Source organism: Phalangium opilio, unplaced genomic scaffold, assembly GCF_054372755.1.
Source record: "Phalangium opilio isolate 3A_F unplaced genomic scaffold, DU_Popi_V2 ptg000105l_1, whole genome shotgun sequence".
Lineage (NCBI taxonomy): Eukaryota > Metazoa > Arthropoda > Arachnida > Opiliones > Phalangiidae > Phalangium > Phalangium opilio.
Window position 1 is genome coordinate 8,756,265 of NW_028324207.1, and position 23,421 is coordinate 8,779,685.

A 23,421-nucleotide genomic window follows, 5' to 3' on the forward strand; every position below is an offset into this window, starting at 1 on the left:
TCGCGACCAATTTGAAAAACATAGGTTTACGAAAACAATCCCATTGGAAACTTCGAATGTTTCCTCTTCAATTTAAACACTTTAAACGAGAGTTTATGCCTTAAAATTATTGAGAAAATTCGAATAGAAAATATGTTGTAACCACGCTTGCGATATTTATAAACTCGCCCTACGTGGCCATAAAAGCCTTGGCTACTACTAAGAATAACTACTACGGCTCCTTAGGTTAACTCTCACTTTTATTTAACTAAATTATAAACTAAATTATAATTAAATGCCGACTTGCATTAATACAAATTAAAGAACTGAAACATAATTACTATTAACGGATGAAGTCCAATACTAGGGCAAAGCCAGCGTGGGAAATAAGGCGGTGGCACAGGGCAAATGACCAGTTTAAAAATTGCCTGGACCAGTTTAAAAATTAAATCGGAGGGGGGTCAGTGGTCCACAGGACCACTAAGAAAATTCATGGGTTTACAGAGTCCAGACATTAGCTAATATATATTAATTATCCACTTCTTCAATTTAGCAGACGACGCGCCCTGGTCAGTGGTCATGGACCAGTTTATTTATTCCAGGCCAGAGGGGTCACTGGCTCAATGTCCAGTTTAAAAAAATCCTTATTTCCCACCCTGGGCAAAGCCCTTCGCTCGAGCGAAATACTACATCTTAGTAGTGAAGAAAGACTGACTTAATAGGATAAGCAGTCGACGCTTATACAGGGTGTATCTGAATTGGACGTAGGTGCGAAAGTATTTGGGTTCCTGGGGCCAATATAAGGCGAAACTGTGGTATGACATTTTGTCGTACGCCAACCCATTTGGAAGTTACTTGAACCTCACACTTGCTAGTTTGCATAAATCACAGCATGTTGACTTCGTCTAAAACAGTAGGAATTAAGTTCAAGATAGGAAGAGTATTGCAAATTAGTGGTTGCCAGCGAAAACAAAAAAAGCCTCATAGCCATAGAGTCAATTTTTAAGGAGTAGAAAGTCGTACAGTTGGTGACTCATAAAGAACATAAATGTAAAGCAACATGTTACGATTTAGTGTGTTGAAACAACTGACCGATACTAACGGTAAACTGACAGCGATAAGTAGCGCAAACGAAAAAGGAACACCGACATTTTGCTTCATTCTTCAAACAATCGAAAGGTTGCATTTAGTTTAAAGATTAGGTTAATGTTGCAACTTATCGAAATCGGTATTCGTGAATGAATGTTAGTGGGCGAATGTTTGGGATAGATGTTGGGCAACGCCTGTTAAAACTGAGCAGTAAAATGCATAATTTGTAAAATTTAATCCTTATAAAAATCAACAAATAATGAAGAAACCTAAATGTTGAAAATGAAATTTATTACGGTTCAAAGTGAAAAAAAAGGGAACATTCCTTTCTCTAAAAAATTACAGTGAGGGAGTAATGGCGGTTTTCTTGGGGCCTCACCCGAAACTTCACCCGTAACAAAGTAAATACGGATGCTTGAACAAGAAAGTGTAAGAGAAATGATTGAAGTATCGTGATATGCGAACGTTTTATAGTGATTTGCAGACCACCCTAAAACTTTAGACTAATGACGTTTACTAACTGGTAGCAATCTGCCAGCCTTGAGATCGACAGGAGACCTACGTGCAATGCGAGATGCAATGTAATGTACCCATAAGGAAATGTACATTCTTACTCCTTAGAATTATTCTATGAAAATTGCCAATAAAAACGGTAAAAAAAGGTTCTTCTTTTAAAGGTTCAAATGCTTTAAAGCATGTAAAAAAATAATTTGCTAATTTAATGGAAACAAGACGTCGCCAGATATGAAGTCTTGTACACAAACCAAAATGAACGCTTTTGCAACCTTTCGATTGTTTGAAGAATGAAGCAAAATGTCGGTGTTCCATATTAGTTTCCGCTACTTATCGCTGTCAGTTTCCCGTTAGTATCGGTCAGTTGTTTCTGTAATATTCTTTATTTATTTAGTTAGAATATCAAACTTGCTGAACCTTATTTAGTTGGTTAAATAATTGTGCATTGTCCTTTAATGTTAAGATAAACTTTAATCTTATTCGGCATACATTTAGACTTCGACTAGGCGTCGATCATAACAAAACAATACTGGTGAATGCGCGTTGTGTCGAGTCACGGGGACCCAACTGGATAAGCTTACAACGCCATCTGGCCATATTATAGTACACTAAAGTAACATATATATCAGTTTCAACAAACTAATCGTAACATGTTGTTTTACAATGATGTTCGCTATGAGTCACCAACTGTACAACTTTCTACTCCTTAAAAATTGACTCTATGGCTATGAGGCTTTTTTTGTTTTAGCTAGCAATCACTAAATTGCAATAATCATCCTATCTTGAAGTATTTCCTACTGTTTTAGACGAAGTCAACATGCTGTGATTTAAACAAACTAGCAAGTGCGCGGTTCAAGTAACTTCCAAATGGGTTGGCGTACGACAAAATGTCATACCACAGTTTCGCCTTATATTGGCCCCAGGAACCCAAATACTTTCGCTGCTACGGCCATTTCAGATACACCTTGTATAGTACGGGGAAAGGTCAGAGGTAACAAAGGGTGTTAATCCTCTATGTAACCTTACACCCCTGGAGTAGAAACTCAGGAGGTCCCTTAATTACTACGTAAGGTTACAATGTTTTCATTTGCTTAAAATAGAACACCCCAAAATACGGAAATTTTTAATTTACTCTATCTTTTTACATCCATAACTAATGTTTTATTCACTAGAAGACAACAAAAAGACCTTAGAAGATGCGTAGATTAATGATATTGGTCCCTTAAGCGTAGATTAAAATGCGGAAAAGATACGGGTACTATTAGCCTAGTATTCCGATTTAGTCATAATCGTGATGCCAATTTTAGCTGATTTAGCATGTTTTGCCGAGTGATATTGCGTTTTACAATCTTTCCAAACACCGTATATTCACTCGCTTGATGTAAAATATAAAACATAGTTTCTTCTGATATGTTACTGAATCTGAGCTCTTGAATTTATTTATTTTTTCAGATATTATCAACATTTCATAAATTCGCCGTATCACGAATGTTTTATTACATTTTTGACAACAACAAACGTCTCAGGTGAAGTAGAAAAACCAACCTATGATCTAAAGCAAATAAAAATGGAATACAATTCTCAGCTATTAGCTGCAATTCCATATTCGCGACAGTTTCTCTAAAGCCTCGAAGCAAACGATAGTTGAAAATGTTGTTAAACTCCCAGGGTCGCTATGTAAACGGATAGTAGCGAATACTTTAGTCAAACAAGTTGGGAAAACCAAAATATTACCTCTCCGTGTCGAGATGATTATATAAACTTAAGTATCCAATGAAAACGTCGACCTTTTTGCCCTCATCCTTTCCCGCGCTTTGCGCTTCCGCATTTCATCCTAACTCTCAACATTATCTTCCTCCATTTTACATACAAAAATCGAATACTCACTAAAAGAAGCGGCAAAAACCTGCTGGCTCTTTACAACCACTTAATTTGACTTAATATCCAACTTCCAAACACAAATATTTTCTGGTAGATAAATTAACAACCTACAAGCAAAGAAAAATTCTCAAGAATGGCTCCCGCAAATTTAATAGGTCTATTTTCAACTAGGTGGGCGTATCTGATTAGATTTAAAATATATATTTTTGAAATTTTTGGTCTGGCTGTTATCTACACCTAGATGGTTTTCAGTGAAACAAACAAGGAGCATAAACACAATAGTGGAAGCTTCAGTCTTATTCAAAACATGTAAAACAATTATCATCTCTGCAAATAGCTTACACATGTCTTTTTTACCAATGCCTAACCGTTTGGGTTTTTCTAAAGCAATCTCAGCACCAAAAAATATTTTTTGATACAAAATAAATGTTTTATATTCTTATCTATATCTATATAAATCATAGTCCTTACTGACTGACTGACTGACAGACTGACTGATAATCAACGCCCAGCCCAAACCGCTTGCCCTAGAAGGCTGAAAATTTGCAGGAACGTTACTCATAAGTAGTAGGCGCGTACTAAGAAAGATATTGCCAATCCGCCGCCATCTTAAAAAATGGCGCCCAGAAATGTAAAAAATATTCTCTATGCAATTAAGTACGCGCGTTTCAACCGATTTCTCAAATATTTAGTACACTGGTTTGCTTTAACCTTAAGACGGGCTGAATGGTCTTTCGGGTTCGATTTTTCGCCATCTTTTAAAATGGCGCCCAGAAATGTAAGAAAATATTCTCTATGCAATAAAGTCCGCGCGTTTCAACCGTTTTCACAAATATTTAGTACACTGGTTTCCTTTAACCTATAGACGGGCTGAATGGTATTTTGGGTTCGATTTGTTGCCATCTTTTTAAATGGCGGCCAAAAACTTAAAACCCTTCTTTATGGAATAATGTCCGCGTGAAAAGTAATAAAAAATATCCCGACGGGCTGACGGACTGTGCCGAGTGCCTTCGCTCCTAGGGTGCTACAAAAATATTAGTCATCAGTAAAATCTACACATTCTTTATATCATTTTGGATGGAAGTTCTTATTACACGCGAGCGACGCCTCGGGTAACGGCTAGTTAAGAATAAAACAAGAGGATAAAAAAGGTCTGTCCTCTCGTAATTTTTTAAGCTTTTATCATGATTACTCTATACAACAGTAACAAGGAGTATAAACCCATTAGTGGAAGCAGTATTTTTTTTCGAAACAATCTCGCTTATGTTTATCCTCTCTAGACTTCGCTAAAAACGTATTACTCCTACGTAAAATATTAATAGACAGGCAAGGATTCATACCATTAAAGAAGGAGCGCAATATTATCCATATTTTCATTTCATATACAGAGAAAAGAAATTATTATGTTTCTGAGAGGAGCTTCCCATTTTGGTTGTTGTTTTGAAAAGTATATCACAATGCACGGGCCTTGATAGATATAGGAGGCAATGAAGGAAATATATCGCATGCACGGGCCTTGGTAGATATAGGAGGCGATGATAATCTCTCTCTTTGCACGAGAGGTTTATCTTTAAAATTTAAATAAATATAATTATTTTTAATTATTTTAATCTTCAATAATTAACATTAATAATAGTTAAATCGTTTAAAATAAAGTTATACCTATTATCATCTCAAACTTTGTTAATATTGACGTTTAAAGTGAAGGGTACCCCTCTTGCCCGCTTTCTTCAAATTTTGGGGTATATATACGATCATAAAAAATAATATATAGCTCCCTATAAGTATGAAACTCTCCATTTAAGCCATGTAAACAGCATTTTCTTCCATTGAAATTTGTAAAAAGTTTCTAATGCCACCTATTAAGAGTTTTTGGCGTTAAAAAGGTGAAATATTTGTTTATAAAATTTTCAAATTTTATATTGTAATTAAATAGTTAAAGGTCTCGAAGTTATTATTATCAGGAGCAGATGACAAAGGAGTCTCGGACGCTACCTTCCACAATATAGAGGGCAATGGCACCCGCGTACGTCACAGCTGTAGCGGTATCGTTTGCCATAGACGCTCTATCAGACATTATAGCAGACGATGCTTTTGCTGGATTATATCTGGCACCAAAGTCTGCTGGGAATTGTTTTGTAATAACGGACTAACGGTGGCTACTGAGGTTCGTCTTACCCGATCGCGACATAAATATACACAATATAATTACTTTATTCAAACAGCTGTAACCGTTGGTATTAAGATAAAAGGTAAGACCACATTTTGTGACTTTAAACCTACTAAATAGTAAATTAAGTCCAAACTAGCAGAGAAACCCAGGTAAGCCAAGGCTTATTTAACAATTTGTGCCCACTGGAATGATTGGGCTCGGGTTTTCAAATTATAAAAGCAAGGTTTTAAAAGATGCCGAAACACAATGTTATATATGTGTTTTAGGGCCAAAATATTCCGAATTTTTTGGAATTAATTGACTGCTACAAGAGGTTGGAAACGAAATCACTGTCTCTTACTTTTTGGGTTTTAAAAGATCGTGAGTGATTTCTTTTCCCAACCTCTTAGCTGTCATTTAATTCAAGACGAAATTAAGAAAAGATTGGCTCTGAAACACGTTTTAGTTTTTTAATAGTGTACATACGTTAATCGCTGGGCTTTTCATTATCAATTTTAGTCTAAAAAAGATTAAAAAGCCGTTGATTAATTATAAGCAGACGATACGTATTTTTAAAGAGAGGCTCCAGACGTGATTTCCCAGATCTCCTTTCGAGACTTTGCAGCCTCGCTATTGGTTGGAAAATAAAGCTCAAATTTTCTACGAGAGGTGGCACTAGCGTAATGATTTTGGTTATTAACCGTGACGTTCGCGGATCCCATTGCCCTCTACATTATGGAAGCTAGCGTCCGAGACTCCTTTGTCATCTGCTCCTGGAATTACTGGGTATCGCTTTAATTTGAACAGAAGTTTATGACTTCTTATCCTGGAAAGTATTGGACTCTAACCATATCCGGAACCATCTCGCTGTGGTTTGAGGTAACGAATCAAAAACGGTGACAAGAACAGCTGTTTTAATAGACTGCTAGAAATTCCGGTCAAACTAGTGTGGGGTCCTGGGCCCACGGATTGTAATGGATTTTCATAGAGTTCTAGCCAGACGGCTTTTCAACGATTGGCGCTGAAGAAGTTTTGAACACGCCCCACAGTTTGAGTGCCACAGCCTCTCGGCGTGGGATTTTTTTCAGTAGATTAGATAGTTTTCCTAGTGGGGAGGAAACTTTCGACCCTCTTTTACGATTGCCATAGGCAATTTTGACTTGCAGGGATGGATACTATTTAATGCCTTAGTGTCCAATACTTCCCAGTCATCAACTTCTGATTTGAAGGAAACTGAAATAGATTTAGTTCAAATCGACTCAATTTGGAATAAATCAGATTCAAGAACACCTAATAACACAACTTCAATGTCTTTTGAATCAGTGGGAGTAATTTTAAAATGATAAGATTATATTTAAGGGGCGACCTAAAAATTAGAAAATTTTGTGTAAACGTAATTGTATAATTTAGTTTTAAATTTTAAGTGTTTGATTTCCTGATAATTTGTGGTAAAATTTCTTGTAAATTAATTTAGAATCATTGATTGAACTTGTAAATATTATTTTAGTTTTGGTGAGCTGAATTGTTCATTGTTAAGATTTGAAACTTTGTCATGATGCTTCCTTTCAAGTTGTTTTCGACCTTTTTCTAAACAGGGTTTTCTCTATTTCAAGTTGTTTTGATAACACTTAAAAATCCTGAACGTTGGAAAAACCAAAATATTACCAAAACTAGCTGTTACCCGCGGCGTCGCTCGCGTGTAATAAGAACTTCCATCAAAATGATATAAAGAATGGGTCGATTTTATTGATGACTAATATTTTTGTAGCACCCTAGGAGCGAAGGCACACGGCGTTGCCCGTCGGGACATTTTTTATTACCTTTCACGCGGACATTATTCCATGAAGAAGGGTTTTTAGGTTTTTGGCCTCCATTTTAAAAGATAGCAACAAATCGAACCCAAAAGACCATTCAGCCCATCTATAGGTTAAAGGAAACCAGTGTACTAAACATCTGCGAAATCGGTTGAAACGCGCGGACTTTGTTGCATAGAGAAGAGTTTTTACATTACTGGGCGCCATTTTTTAAGATGGCGGCGGATTGAAAAAAATCTTTCTTAGTACGCGCCTACTGCTTATGAGTAACGTTCCTGCAAATTTTCAGTCAGTCAGTCCGAGTCAGTCAGTCAGTCAATCAGTCAGTCAGGACTTTGATTTATATAGATATAGATTAAATGAGAACTGAATTCAGCAAGTATCTAATTCTATTGTTTATATGAGTCATGACGACAATTAGTTCGCCGCTGTTATAGGTCTTATGGGCCAAGCTTCCATTCTTTGTTGCGTGTTCTCGTTTTGGAGAAACGTTAACAATCATGCTGTATAGCTAAGAATAATGTTGAGTGTAACGACATGGTTGTGTTTTCTGGCCAATCGAGTTGTCAATGGAGCTCTTAATAACGCTTGAATAATTCATTTAAAATTTTATGGTCTGTAAAGTTGCTTATCAATATACAGCGATAGTTGCAAATTCAGAAAATACATAGGCCTAGTCTCGGCTCGGAGAGGTTTATTTTGGTTTCCCAACTTGTTTTTACATACCAACACCGAACCGAACCAACCGCGCATTATGGAACCGATGTTTCAGTCCGTCTGAACGGTATTTTAGATTTTTAAGCTCTCCCAAAACTAATTCACCTACAGTAATACTTTGAACAGACCACTTTGGTTGTCTAGCGTGTACTCCTGCTACTCTTGCTTCTGTTATTAAAAGAAAATATTTCCTAATTGACATTAATTTAAAGGTATGTCGATTGTCCAGATGAATGCCCTCCTCTAGATGAAGATAATGTTATCAGCGTAAGTGTAACAAATTATTAGAAATACCATACGTGTTGAAGCGTACCTTACGTAGGAACTAATTGTGGCTTAAATCTGTAGCAATTTGAAGCTTTCGAATTTTGTTCTGTGAAAGGCAAAATTTTGTAACTCAATTTCCACGCGGTTGGTTTAAAATAACAATCTTACCCGTTCAGCATCTGCATAATGCAGAATTGAATTCTAGCCTATAAGACCGAATCGCAATCAAACGACACAAATTAGTGATTGCGATTATCGCGGGAAGATTGCGAGGTTACTGTCTATTTAAAATTGGAGGGAGCGTGCTTCAGAACTGCTTCGTGTTCTTTGTTTGCTCTTTAATTGAGTTTTTAGTGTTTAAGTGTGGTTATATAACCAGACCTAGTTATTTTGACGGGGTTTTGTCTGTGGTGTGTGTTTTTTTGAAGCCAGGGCTACAAGAAAAACCAGAGTTGATAGAAACCGATTTCGGAAAAGATCCACTTGTCAGACTATGGTGCAATCTAAATGCCGGACTCGATATTTAATAGATGGCCTTACGGTCTCTAGTTTAGAATATATTTTTTGTTTTTTTTTCTCTCTTGTAACTTTTAGTTTTACTTCGAGTTAGCCATTTAAAAGTTTCTTTATTACACTACGCTCCCGCTCGCTTTCTTTTTAAGCTAAGCAAAATCTAACAGGTTATGGGTCCAAAACGCGACTTCATACGCATTTAAGAGAAGAAAAATAAAGACGAAGAAGAATAGTACGCTTGACTTATTGAGAAGAATTAAGAAGAAGGAAAATAAAGAATCAAGAAGACGATATCAAGTATTGTGACAAGGCTTAATATTTTTTGACGACGTATATATTATTGCATGGTTATAAACCGCCCGAGACGCAGAGCGAAAAATGGCCACACAAGGCGACGAATTTAAAATTACTAGACTATCAGCCGAAAAGAGTAACTATCATTCATGGTCCATTAGGACAAAAGCCGCGTTAATTAGCAAGAGCATTTGGGAAGCTATAGACCCTGGTTTCGGCCCTGCAATGACGAATGCAGAAAGGAAGATAAACGAGAAGGCTTTATCGTTTCTCTATCTCGTGGTTGAAGACAACTTTCTAGACGATATTGGCAATCACCAAAGAGCTAAAGACGCGTGGCAAACCTTAAGCGACATGCACACCAAATATGGCCTACTTCATATTTTGCAATTATTGCGTGATTTATTTAATGTAAATAAAGGAAAGGACGAGAAAATGCAAACTTATCTAGGAAGAATAATTGAGCTTCACAGGAAACTAGACGCCTGCGGCTATGGGTTTCAAGATAAAGAATTGGCACTGATAATGTTGATGGGTTTACCAAAGAGCTACGAACATATTATTCTCAATCTGGAGCATGACGTTAACGCAATATCCACACAGCTCGTGAAAGCACGACTCGCAGTAGAAGAGAAGCGACAAGACCGAAGAGATGAAGAAGAAGAATCAGAGAGGCAAACATCCAATTAAGATTTGGGATTAGGCAAGGCGTTAGTTATCAGAAGCAAGGGTAGAGATGACGGAAAAGGCTACTATAAAGGAAGAAAACCCAGGATCGACTGGAAGAACGACCAAAGGGGAACAGAAGGCCCAAGGACTACTCCCTTTAACTCTCGCCATGTCACATGTTTTTGCTGTGGAAAATACGGACATATTGCAAATGAATGCCCTGACAAGGACCAAGCTACAGGAGCGAACACTAAGACGAAGAAGAGCACAGCGAAGAAAGCCCAGTTATGTAATGATGATGTAATCTTGCACAAAGCCCTGTATTTAGGTGAAAAGACGGATGAAGAACCAAACTATAACTCATGGTTTCTGGATAGCGGTGCAACCGATCACATGTCCTCGTGCAAAGCAAGAATGACTGACTACCGTGAAGAAAAGGCAACCGTTGAAGTAGCAAACAAAGACGTAATTTGTGTCGAAGGAAAAGGAAAAATGACATTCCATCCCCTTTCTGAAACAAACAAATACAGCATAGAACTAAGAGATGTTCTGTACGTACCCGACCTAGACGGTAACCTATTGTCAGTTGGTCGCATTGAAGAGATGGGATACTCAGTCGTTTTTAAAGAAGGAACGGCCAAGATCATCGAGCCAGACGGCGAAGTCATACTAACGGCCAAACGTCATGGAAGATTGTACAAAATTCAAGATCAAGTCAAAAATGTAGCAAAAGTAGCTAAATTGGCCAATGAAGAACTCTGGCATCGAAGATTAGGTCATCTGAACAAGGAAGCACTAAATCACTTATTAAAGGAAGAAGCTACAATAGAAACAGAAGGAAGTACAGATGCAAACTGTGAAACCTGCATGTTAGGGAATATAAGACGTAAACCCTTTCCTAAAGGACAAGCCACAAGAGCCAAAAGGCCATTAGAACTAATTCACTCAGATGTTGTTGGAAAAGTCGCACCAACATCAAAGGGAGGCTCGAATTATATGGTAACATTCATCGACGACTTTACGCGACACACAGCCGTCTTCTTTATGAAAAAGAAAAGCCAAGTTCTGGAAAAATTTCACGAATTCCGTCGAAGAGTAGAAAACTCTTTACAACTAACGATCAAAAAAACTTCGCACCGATAATGGTGAATACATTAGCAACAATTTTGACGACTATTTAGCCGAACATGGCATCACTAGGCAACTGACCATCCCTGGTACGTCGCAACAAAACGGTGTAGCAGAGAGAGCTAACCAGACGTTAATGGACGCTGCCAGATGCATGTTGATTGAATCAGGACTCCCAAGACAATTTTGGGCTGACGCTGTAAATACAGCTTGTTACATTCGTAATCGTTGTCCAACGAAATCCCTTGCAACAGTCAATCCCACTTACGGACATTCCAGTGAGAGTAACGACACGTGACACCTCAACGAAAACAAGCAAACTTCAAAAGCAAGAAACCGTACCTACTAGACGCTCAGAACGAATCGCAGAAAGAAGAGCAATAGCAGAAGCTCAATCCATCACTCCGAAAATTATGATCGTCACCGATCGGAAAGAACACTCTAGCAACAGCATTCAGGAACCTGATCCTGCAACTGTGAAAGAAGCCATGACTAGAAATGACGCAAGTGATTGGAAAGAAGCCATGACAGAAGAAATGAAGAATTTGGAAGAAAATGAGACATGGATCCTAGTACCAAGACCAACGAATAGACGAGTCATAACTTCACGATGGATATTCAAGAAGAAATTTAAGAAAACCGGCGAATTAGAAAGGTACAAGGCCCGGTTAGTTGCGAGAGGATATGATCAAATATACGGCATCGACTACAATGACACTTATTCACCAGTACCAAGATTGAAGTCTTTGAGACTAATGTTGGCCCTAGCGGCTGAATGGGATTGGACCGTCAGACAATTGGATATCACAGCAGCATATCTTCATGGAACCCTAACTGAAGATATTTTCATGGAGCAGCCGGAATTGTTTAAAGCGAAGGGAAAAGAAGATTGGGTATGCCACCTGAAAAGAAGTATCTATGGACTCAAACAATCAGGACGCCAGTGGAATGAATGTTTGGACAGTTTTTTGAAATCCATTGATCTCAAACGCTCTAACGCGGATCCTTGCATCTACTACAATTTGGAGAAAGGCATTATAATTGGACTATACATTGATGACACCTTGGTGATCGCGCAAAACGCTGACGTAGCCGAAAGCTTTGTTGTAGCAGTGAAGAACAGATTTGCCAGCAGAGAAGTAGACGAAGCAAGTCAAATTCTGTCTATAAGCATTGAGAAGGACGACGACGGTTCGATTGCTTTAAGCCAAACTGCTTACGTTGAAGAGATATTGGCGACTTTCGGTATGAGCGATTGCAAGGGCGTAAGAACTCCTTTGGATCCTGGAGTGAAACTACACAAAACGTCAGACAAAGAATGGATAGAAATGGAAGCTGCGAGCAAACATATCCCCTACAGACAAGCGATAGGTAGTTTGCTCTACCTTTCTGGATCCACCAGACCGGATATCGCATACGCTGTCACGTACCTAAGCCAATTTAATGAACGTCCAACTGATGAACATTGGCGTAGCGTTAAACACGTATTACGTTATCTACAGCAAACGAAGGATTACAAGTTAATCTACAGAAAAGGCTCCGGGCGAATTACAGCCTATTCAGACGCAGATTGGGGTAGAGACCACGTGGATCGGAAGTCATACAGTGGCTATGTATTTCAAATGGGAAACGGTGCTGTATCATGGTGTAGCAAGAAGCAAGCGACCACAGCATTATCTACAGTAGAAGCTGAATATCTAGCCATGTGTGCCACAGCCAAAGAAGCAATGTGGTTCAAAAACCTTTTGACAGAGATAGGACTTCACGATCACACCAACGAGCCGTTTCAAATCAATGTAGACAACCAAGGAGCAATATGCTTAGCGAAGAACAAAATGACTTCTGAACGAAGCAAGCATATAGATTTGAGATATTACTTCTTACGCCAACAGGTAGACGAAGGCAAAATTTCATTTCAGTATGTGCCCTCGGAAGAAAATCTAGCCGACATGTTAACCAAACCTTTGGGTGCACAACACGTAAAGGAACATTGCCAAAAACTAAGTCTAAAGAGCAAAGAACGAGCCCGTCAAGGGGAAGTGTCAGACTATGGTGCAATCTAAATGCCGGACTCGATATTTAATAGATGGCCTTACGGTCTCTAGTTTAGAATATATTTTTTGTTTTTTTCTCTCTTGTAACTTTTAGTTTTACTTCGAGTTAGCCATTAAAAAGTTTCTTTATTACACTACGCTCCCGCTCGCCTTCTTTTTAAGCTAAGCAAAATCTAACACCACTATCATCTTGGAACTCGTAATGTGAAAGATTTGCGAAAGGAAATATACCTTAGCACTATAATATGAGTTTAAAGCAGTTTGGCTTGCTTCGGATGGACGTGAAACAAGTTTGTTGGAACCCTTGTTAAGAAAAAATCCTCTTCCGATCCTTTGAAGTATTGACAAAGAAACAACATTGGCATAGTCAAAGAATTCACCTGGTTAGATTGCGGCAACCCACAAGTGTACGTTTAATTTTATTGACGGCTGTATCGAAGCCGATTTATTGGAAAGCTTTTCAAATATTTTTCTTTTGCTCTGGTTTTTTGGGGTTAGCGAGGGGGGATAGGGAATACGGGTTAGGTAGCTAGAATAAGAGATACATATACATATACATATAGTTAGGCGTGGTAAGAACTAGGGTTGGTACCGGTAATTGGGAACGATTCTAAATGTGAACACTTTTTCTTTAAAATTTTGTAACTAATTTTTGAGCGGCTCAAACTCCTTTTAAAAGGGCTTAATTTGTAGATTGAATATCGAGGATTACGATAAAAATGGTTAGAATATTGTAGGAATACGTGGATGAAAGATACGGACCAATATACGCACCAACTCGGACTAATCAACTTAAGTTGATGCCAATTTTAGGTGTTTCTTAACACAGTACCATCGGGGAATAAGCTTTAGCAAGAGTTACAATAATCCCACGATAACAAAACTTTAACCATTAGATAGGTCACGTTTTTCGCTATAAAATTGATATTAAAATCTCTGATTTCGATTCGGAATTCGATTCAAAAATAGAGTTGGAAAAAACCAAGTAAAAATTGCAAATGTGAACACGACATATCAATGTTAATTAGAATCATTTTTAAGCTATTTTACTTAAATATAAAACGTAACAGTGGTATAAAAAACCTACTTTCGGATAATATTAACTTCAAAATACATCATTGACCCGAAAAAAGACTCAAATTTCGCGTGCCTTCAGTAAAGTTTTCAATTTAGCCGTAAGAGGGCCGTAGCTACCACTACTTATTGGGCGGGAAAACGGCAAACCGAGTCAGCTGTTATGCTAGGGACTGAATAAAATGTGACTTCTCAACGTATTATTGAGCATTTTGACTCAGGTATGGTTTTCAACTATATTATCCAATTATCACTTATGAAATCTACGTAAACTTTAATCTAGGTGCATGAATTTAGGCCCTACGTATTGGTAGCTTTTTTCCTAGGACCTATTTTTATTCCTCCAATTAGATTAACATTGGTGTTCACATTTGGGTCCCGCGTTCAATATTTAGGGTCAGGGTGTTTACATTTACCAGCGACTGTTCACATTTGGGTTCCTCTAAGGGGTTTTGGAAATAGGATATTGTGCAAAATTTAAAAGAGTTTAAAAGCTGAAATCACAGCGAATTGTGTCTGAAGAATCAAATTTCATGTCCTGAAAGTTTCAGGTGTCTAACGTTAGCGCCACCGAAGTTATTCAAAGATTTGAAAAAAGTGTTCCCAATTACCAGTACCAACCCTAAAACTATCACAACTGTTGGGCCATCTCGATGAGGGTGGGGTGGCATAGCGGTTGGCGCTTTCGCCTCGCAGCAAGAGGATACCGGGTGAGAATCTGGGATCAAATCCTTTTGCGTAGAGTTTGCAAGTTCTCGATATGTTAAAAGGAGTTTTCGTCCGCGGTCTAACCCGGTTTCTCCTTTCCATCAAAACTTGCAGAGGTTAACGGTAATAGTTAGTGTAGGGCGCTGTAGGTTAGCTGTGGCATAGGGGCTAGCCACCACCCCTCTATGCATTGTAAAAGGACCCACCTGTAAACAAGCCACAGGCTTAGTGTGGAAATCCCTCCGTAGACAAAGCTTAGATTACCTTAGCGAGTCAGTAAACATCAATACTGTTACTACATTAGCACATACAAATCTAACACGCCCTCACCACCCCAACCAAACCTAGCTAATACGAAACTTTTTTATGTGACTTGTATTGATGTGCGATTGGTTTGATACCACTGTAATGGATCTTTTTACATAGTCGGTTCTTTGTCGCAATCGGTTTTAGAAACTGGATAAACTTTTCTCGTACATCTTATGATGAGTCAAAAAGTCCTTTATTTCATTGCACTTTGGGCTTTGGCAAACTTCAGATTAATAACCCAATTTAAGAGCCCACCAAGCCACGCTATTCTATGCTATTGACTGTCTCATAGTTCATTAGCTTTTATACAGGGTGTTAGGACTGAAGCACACTGGGTTCAACGGGCGATTGCGAGTCGAAATATTCTTTAACATTTTGACCATAGGCTACGCTAAACAAGTTAGAACTGAAATTAACTAAACGGTTATCTGTAAAACACTCATAGCGTGGCCCTTAGGTCAAAATGTAATACATTAGTGTCGACTAAAAATCTCCCATAGAACCAACAACACACCTTTTGAAACACCCTGTGGGAGCATTTTGAGTTTCTACGACTCTATTTTTACACTTGGGTATTTACCTCTCCGAGTGACGATAACGTCACGGAGAGGTATTACACTAGACGTGTCTGTGTGTGTGTTTGTCACCGCGTTCGCAGATGGCAAATCAGAGCAAAAGTGTTCGCAGAAAGCAATCGATGGCTTCTACTCCCATAGTTAGGATTAAGAAGTACGTGGCGATCGTCTAAGGTTACGAGATACGTCTAGACTCCCAATGGCAGGATTTCCACCAAAGGTACTCGCAATTGGGGGTTTCCTTATCATTTGCAATGAATCAATGTCCTTATGTACCCTAAATTTACAAAAATATATTAAAGAGGTATACGCTTTAATTCAAACGTCAACAATAGCTATGTTTGAAATGATTTTAGCAATAAAGTTTCTTTAAAAGATTTAACTAGAATTATTGTAGATTAATGACGATTACAATAATTAATAACGATTATATTTAATTATTTAAGAAAAACCTCTTAATTGCGTCCCAACTCGGAGACGTTTATTTTGGTTTCCCAAATTGTTTCTTTCACTTAACAAACAGAAGTCCATGAAATCGAACTAAATATATTTCGGTGTTTAATTGGTACCTTCTCTAACCTGATCTGTAAGTAACAATACACTTGTTGATTTACTTCGGTTAGAAACAAAAAATAATACATAACAGGTTGGGAAACCAAAATAAACCTCTCCGAGTCGAAAGGTTTATTAAGGGGTTTTTCTTAAATAATTAAATATATATGATTGATATTAATAATTTCAATCGTCATTAATTTATCTTAATTTTAGTTAAATTGTTTAAAGAAATGTTATTCCTAAAATAATTTTATACATAGCTATTTTTAACGTTGGAATTCAACAACAATTTTTAGAAATTTTTGGTACATATTGCGTGAACCTTTGGTGGAAGCCCTGCCATTGAGAGGCTGGACGTTTCTCATAACCCTAGCCAATCGCCGCGTACTTTTTAGTCCTAACGTTGGGAGTTGAATCCAAAAATTGCTTTTCGTGAACACGTTTGCTCCGATTTGCCAACTGCGAACGCAGTGACAGACACAAACACGCACATGTAGGTCCAGTGTAATACTTCTCCGTGACGTCATCGTCACTCGGAGAGGTAAAAAATAATACAACTTTAAGTATCGACTTATATAAGGAGATGAACTCTTTGCAAGGAAAAGATGACACACTTTTTACATTTCTTCACGTTTGGTATAAAGGTGCCTTAAGCAATTAACTTGGTTTTCTGAAGTTTGAATTATTTTATGAAATACGAAATTCACGTCTGAATTTATGTTTAAAAACTAACTTCAAATACGCATTTTCAGGGGATGCCTATGAGTTACGAATCCATAATGTCGTATGTTGCTGAATATAAAGAAAATTATACTGCAACAGAACCACTCGCGCACGGCTGTTATAAAATTTTTTCGAATAAAACCCTGACATTCAACTCAGTTCCAATCGGAGCCTTCAACGACTTAAATATTCTTTCGAAAGAAGTAAGAAAATACCAGAGCTGTGCTAATTAATTAGTTAGCTAATTGAATTTCTAATTAATTAGCAACATTTACTAATTGAAAATGGTAATTGAATTTTAATTACCTTAGTGCTAATTGAGAAGTAATTCTAATTAATTAGTATGAATCGGAAAGGTAATTATCTAATTAAAATTTAATTAGATTTAGGATTAACTAATTAGCCAATTGGATTTTCAATTAATCTTTCACGCCAATTTGTTGTAAAAAATCGAGGAATTAACTCTTGATTCATCTATTTGAATATGAAAAAGGCCTTATTATATCGATGAGGAAACCTTAGTGCTACTCTAAATTTTTCAGCTCCTCAAATATGAGAGAATACTAGTACTAGTAGAAAATTTCGTAGTTCGCAACTGCCCCATTTCGAAATTTCGACTGTTTTTCCTACTCGAATTAATAGCAGTGCGCATGTATTTACTACTCAGGAGTCCATTATAGGAACTGTGGCAAGAAAATGAAGAAATGAGACAAATTTTAACATGACGGAAGGCTTGTCTCATTTTCCGAGAATAATTCATGGCTTCCGTACCCGTTTTTCAATGGCATTAAAACATTAAACTTTGCATTACCAAAGTACATGGGCACTTTCAAACTTTTATGTTTACTTACGTTTTCTTTTTACCTTAATAAGAAAATAGTAATTCTAATTAATTAGTTTGATAAATAAATTTCTAATTTCTAATTGAATTGAATTAGTTTCTATGTCTAATTGCTAATTGGCTAATTAATTAGTTCATAAATATTTCCCTAATTTCAAATTGGCTAATTAATTAGTTCAAAAATATTTCCCTAATTTCTAATTCTAATTCAATTAGTTGTCAGCTAATTAGCACAGCTCTGGAAAATACTTGTATCATCTCTGCCTATATTCAGCTTCTTGAATAGGAACGAATTCATTCCACCAAAACGTTAGACTCTAATAGGAACTACGTTATGGAACCTCACGCCAACTTCCACTCTAGCTAGTAAAGATACCAAAAAGGGGGTCGGAAATGGGTCTGAATTAGCTTCTACTCTACAAAAAAGGATTAATAAGAATGGTGGCAGGGTTCAAAGCTACGTCCAGTTTGCAAAGTCCCATTACAGGTATATTTATCGCTGATACGCGTGTTAATTCCTCGTTTCAGATTTGGATTTGCTTGGCTTGCGTACTGGTTGTATTGACGGCGATTGACATAATTCACATGTGGGTTAAAGGAATTCAAAAATCAGTGTTGTCTGTCGCCTCTGAAAGACTCGTACTATATTTTGGAGCTATTTTGGGAAAAGGTAAAGATCCGTCATGGTTTCTAGGAGTATAACAGTGTGTCCTTCCATGGTAGAGCTCGGCATTTTCGATCAATTATTCACTTTATTTTATCTTTATCCATACCCGAAATTATCCACTGAACTTACATGTTAAATCGTATTATATTCACAAATTTGTTTATAAGTAATCGGTTATCCACCAATTTGTGGATAATTGATCGAAAATGCCGAGCTCTATTCCATGGGATAGAGCATGAGATTTGCGACACTATTTTTAGGCATGGTTCTAAGTTTATTAATAATAATACTTTGGTCGTTTGTCTAGGGGAATTGATATTTAATAAACAGTGTCAGCATTGATTTCACAATAATAGTATAACATTGGACTACTTAAATAATTACTATAAACGTTTGGTTTTTGGTTCTGGTCATAACGCGAAGAGCTCTTAAGTTATTTAATTTGAAAGTACGATTTCTTGAAGAGTTGCCCGTCGTTTCGACATAGTTCTCCCGAGCGTAAAGTTGCTAGGCCCACCGGACCCTTGGTTCAACACGAGGTTTTTAAAGCGCGCACTAACAGCGTTTAAGTTTTGGTGCAAACATCCTTCCTTGGGCGGCTGGATCGTCTTGGGTCATCCCGGGGCCTTGCGACTAACGTCCTGCGGGTTCGGGTCCAGTGGTAACGGACTTGCGTCCCAGCAACAGGGAGAGGCAGAGACCAATTGTGTGTCTTAACAAGATGGCCCAAGGGCTGGGCCTTAATACTAATTTTACACGGCTCACGTGCCACCCCATATAGTTGATCCCCCAAAGGTATAATTAAAATAAATCCTGCAACTAAAATACATTTCTGAAACACAATCGTTTATGGCCCTAAGTATTATTTCTAATAACGTCACATTTCAATTAATATTAATGAAACTAAATTGTGCACCCCACTAAAACCATACGAATCAAATAATGTATCTAAAACAATATCCTGGATCCCCTAAACGAGAAGGCACTATGACCGCAAACCGTCCCCTCTATTTTACGAAACCTAACCTAACCATCCAGCATAATCTAATATATCACGCGCACAAAGTGTTGCATGTAAATTATCAGCTTGTTTCCTTCACTCAAAAAAGCCCGCGATATTTAAACTTCGCGTTCCTCTCTCTCTCTCATCGTGTACGCGTCCGGCACAGGGACAGGGACAGGGGTTTGGTGCCCTTTCTTAAAATTTACCGGAATAAAATTCCGTGTAAAATTAAAAAAAAGGGGCTCTTCGTAAAGGGTTAGTTACATGCTAACGTATAAAGCGATAGTCGCATAATATTTACACTAGATTTTTTGGGAGGTCAATAAATTATTGTTACAGATTACAAATTATCAAACACCGTGAAATTAAAACAAGTTGGAAAAGAAAAATATTACTTCTCCGAGTTTAGAGGAGGTGTGTCAACCTTCATAATTAACTAAATATGGAATATTTGCTATTTAATAGTAAACCACTGCAGACGTTAAAACTAAAATAATGAATTATTCGAGCATTAGTATTTAATAATTAATTTAGAGGTGCCCCTAATCAGTCGTCATTTCCTTGACTTCCTAATCGGATAGGAAGCACGAATATTTTCTGGAACTACTCATTTCAAGTTCACCAGAGCGATGCTCGGATGGATAAAACTGGTTTACTTAATTTGACCATAACAAACAAGCAAAGAAAAAATAACAAACAAACAACATAAAAGTGAGATGACTTTTGTGTACGTATCTTAATATCTGTTCCTGTAGGTTTCGACATTTCTCCGTCATTGTCGATTCGCTTCAGCGTTGGAGCCTTTCTTTTGATAGTTGTGGTTTTTTACACTTTGTTCACCGGAATCTTGAGAGCCAGTTACTCATCTCAGAAGAGAGAGAACATTAACAGTGCTCGAGATATGTTGAATGTTCCCGATGTCGACGTTAAGTCATTTGCAATAGATGAGCTTTGCCAATCGGTAAAGGATTTTTAACACTTTAAATTTATGTGTACCCACTCTGTTGTGACTCCAATGATTACAGACTGACGAGGAACTGAGAATTCTCTGCGGTTTAAAAAGGGATGGTTCTAAACTTAAAAAGCATACTGTTTTGGTTGACGATTTAATGCAATTTGAAGCTGAAGTAGAAAGTAAGATAGGTGCTCGATCTGATTATCACGTTGGTTCGTCGAGCTACTTGTGCAGACCGAGAATGCTTTTTAGGAAAGAAAGCATGAATCCGGAAGTTGTGAAATTAATCAACCGAAGGTTCGTTTATGTTTCAATCATAATCCTTGTTATCATGTTCCTCATTTGCACTATGATGCTTTGTATCACTTTTTCACCAAAAAAATTGAAAATCCGAATGCTACATGTTGGCGTTTATTTTTAAAAAACAATATATATATAAACAAATGACCATATGATTAGAAGTGACCTCTAATTGTATCTTTGTTCCATTAATATTTCTCCGAAAATGAAACTCAAGCCTTCCACCCACTATCGATTGAGATACTCTGTACATCCCCGGTTTCTCCTATACATCAAACTTGCAGAGTTTAATGGTTATAGTTAATATAGAACGCTGTGGTTTCGCTGTGGCAAAGTGGCTAGCTATCAACCCTCTATGCATTGTAAAGGGACCCACCTGTAAACAAGCCACAGGTTTAGTGTGGAAATCCCTTCATAGACAAAGCTTAGAATAGTTTAAAGATGAAAAAGTTGTCCATGCATATTTTACCTGCCTAGAATTCTCTTTTGCACAAACCTTTACGCTGCATTTCTTAGTTGGTTAGTTTTTTAGTTACAGTTAAATTTTCTAAATTCGAATTACGACCCATTCACTATGTAGATTGAGGACTTTCGTGGAAACCGGACAGGAAATACCATGTCAACGCAACATAGAAAGAAATTGGCACCAATTGAAGACTGAAAATGAGTTACACGCAATCACCTTGAAGGACCTTGAAGCGAAGTTTGTATTGTGGGCAGTAATGCCGGGATTCGCTTCTTTCGTCTTCACCGTCGAAGTACTGTCAAGGATCAAAGATCTTTACTAGTGAGCGTCATACAAGGATGATACGAAATTTATAAAATTGAAAGCAGGTATTGAAAGGTTTATGTGAGACTTTGCAATTTTTGCAAATGCCATTAAAAATATTTCACAAAATTAAAAATTGAAATTTACCAAAACGAGTTAATGTAAAAACGCTTTATGTAATTTCTGTATGTCCTGTCTGCTGAAACTTAATCTTAAATGATAACAAAGAAAACAACATTGTCAGATTAAATTAAATCTATATTTATTTTAAATTCCCACTTTTTTAAAATATGTTTACCTATCGGAATGAGGATTAAATCACCAATAAGTACAGCTTGGCGTCTATGTTTAAGAGACCTCCGTGCAATAGTAGTCAGTAAAAGTGTATATAGCTTACGTCGTGACATATTTATGTTTGTGAAAAGTAAATTAGGTCCAGTAATTGGAAAAGCCTTAGTTTTGATTTATAAACTGCGAACATGGTCACGGCCAGACAGACTAACACGTCCACTTCAATACCTCTCCGTGACGTCATCGTCATCAGAGAAGTAAAGACCGACAATTTTTATACAATTAACAGTGGCATATTGCTTTTTATAGCGCGGCGAACGATTAATGTTAGTAGTGATTGGTTTATCCATACACAACAATTTAAATACAAGCACAAGTTAAATAATAAAATAGTATATACTGAGTAGGTTAAGCTGTACCCTTACTTCGAAATGTAAAATAATATCGCTTGTACTTTGCATCTCAATAAAACGTTCAATAAATTTCAAGTGTGTCGCACTGTAGCTTTGGTTGTTGATTTCCTATATTATGAAAACCATCTTTCTCTACCCTAATCGAGTCACACGACAAACTTCATTTGCCATTTATGTTAAATCGACTTCTCTACTTTCTATGGCGTTGTATTTTACTAAAACTGAAACATACATCTTTAGGTAATGTTAATATCTTCTGAATATTACACTCGTACATGCAAAAACTAGTTTATTTAAAGGGTTAATTAAATGGCCAGTCAACCTCTTTATAAATTATTCAACTAGATTATGGAAGATATTAACTATTAAACTGAATTGTCCGAAGAAGAGGTCTTAATCCAAAATTATATTTTTACACATGGGGCGAATATTTTTATATTTGGAACCTATAACCAGTTATCGACCACCGTGACTCCATGTAAGCTACAGCAGACATTTGGGTTTAACTTACGTATTGTATTTGGTTAAATAATAATAGTTAGAAAAATTATGCTGAACATGATTTTGGTACTTAATACTTATATAAATATGAAGGAAAGCATTCGGTAAGTTACGTATATGATTTGATGATATTTTCTCAAACTAAAACCATTAAAACGTGATTGTCTGGTCACTTTATTCTGCCTCTAATGGCGGGGTGAGATTGTTCTATCCTACAAAATCTCTAGATGCACAACAGTTAACTTGGTATTGATTCTATGAAGCGGTTTAACCCTTGGTGCATGGATTAACTAACGCTAGGGATTGTTCACTAACCGTGTTTCCCATGTATTTCTATCGCCAACTACATGTTCCAAAATCATTCCTTGATTCCCCTCTTCATTCCCCCAATTTGCGGGACCAAAACGGATGTAGATATAGCGCCATCTCTAGGCAAAATAAATAGTTTTAGCGAATTTTAAAGATGGCGGCGCCCAATTTTAGGCGGGATTTTAACTTTGACGTCATAGGACACGTGATATTTGGTCCAATTTTCTTATAACTTCCGGTTAGGGATAGGAGCTGCTGCTAGGGGGTGTTTGCAACATGCATGCTTAATCTTTTAGGGGAAACAAACAATCCCTAACGTTAGTTAATCCATGCTTGGGGATTCCAAAATGACTATATT

At 37.2% G+C, this 23,421-nt stretch overlaps 1 protein-coding gene across 2 annotated transcripts; it reads left to right on the forward strand.

The window, feature by feature from the left end:
* Positions 1 to 5,471: 5,471 nt before the first annotated feature.
* Positions 5,472 to 22,343, forward strand: LOC149629843 (uncharacterized). Of its 2 annotated transcripts, XM_089851522.1 has the most exons (6): positions 5,472 to 5,714; positions 17,044 to 17,217; positions 18,384 to 18,525; positions 20,281 to 20,486; positions 20,551 to 20,777; positions 21,361 to 22,343. In XM_089851522.1, the coding sequence occupies exons 2-6, from the start codon at positions 17,047 to 17,049 to the stop codon at positions 21,566 to 21,568; spliced, it is 954 nt and encodes a 317-aa protein (XP_089707648.1). In that variant the 5' UTR covers positions 5,472 to 5,714; positions 17,044 to 17,046; the 3' UTR covers positions 21,569 to 22,343. The 2 variants fall into 2 exon arrangements, with proteins under 2 accessions (XP_089707648.1, XP_089707649.1); XM_089851523.1 differs by lacking the exon at positions 5,472 to 5,714 and having other exon boundaries at positions 16,729 to 17,217.
* Positions 22,344 to 23,421: the final 1,078 nt, after the last annotated feature.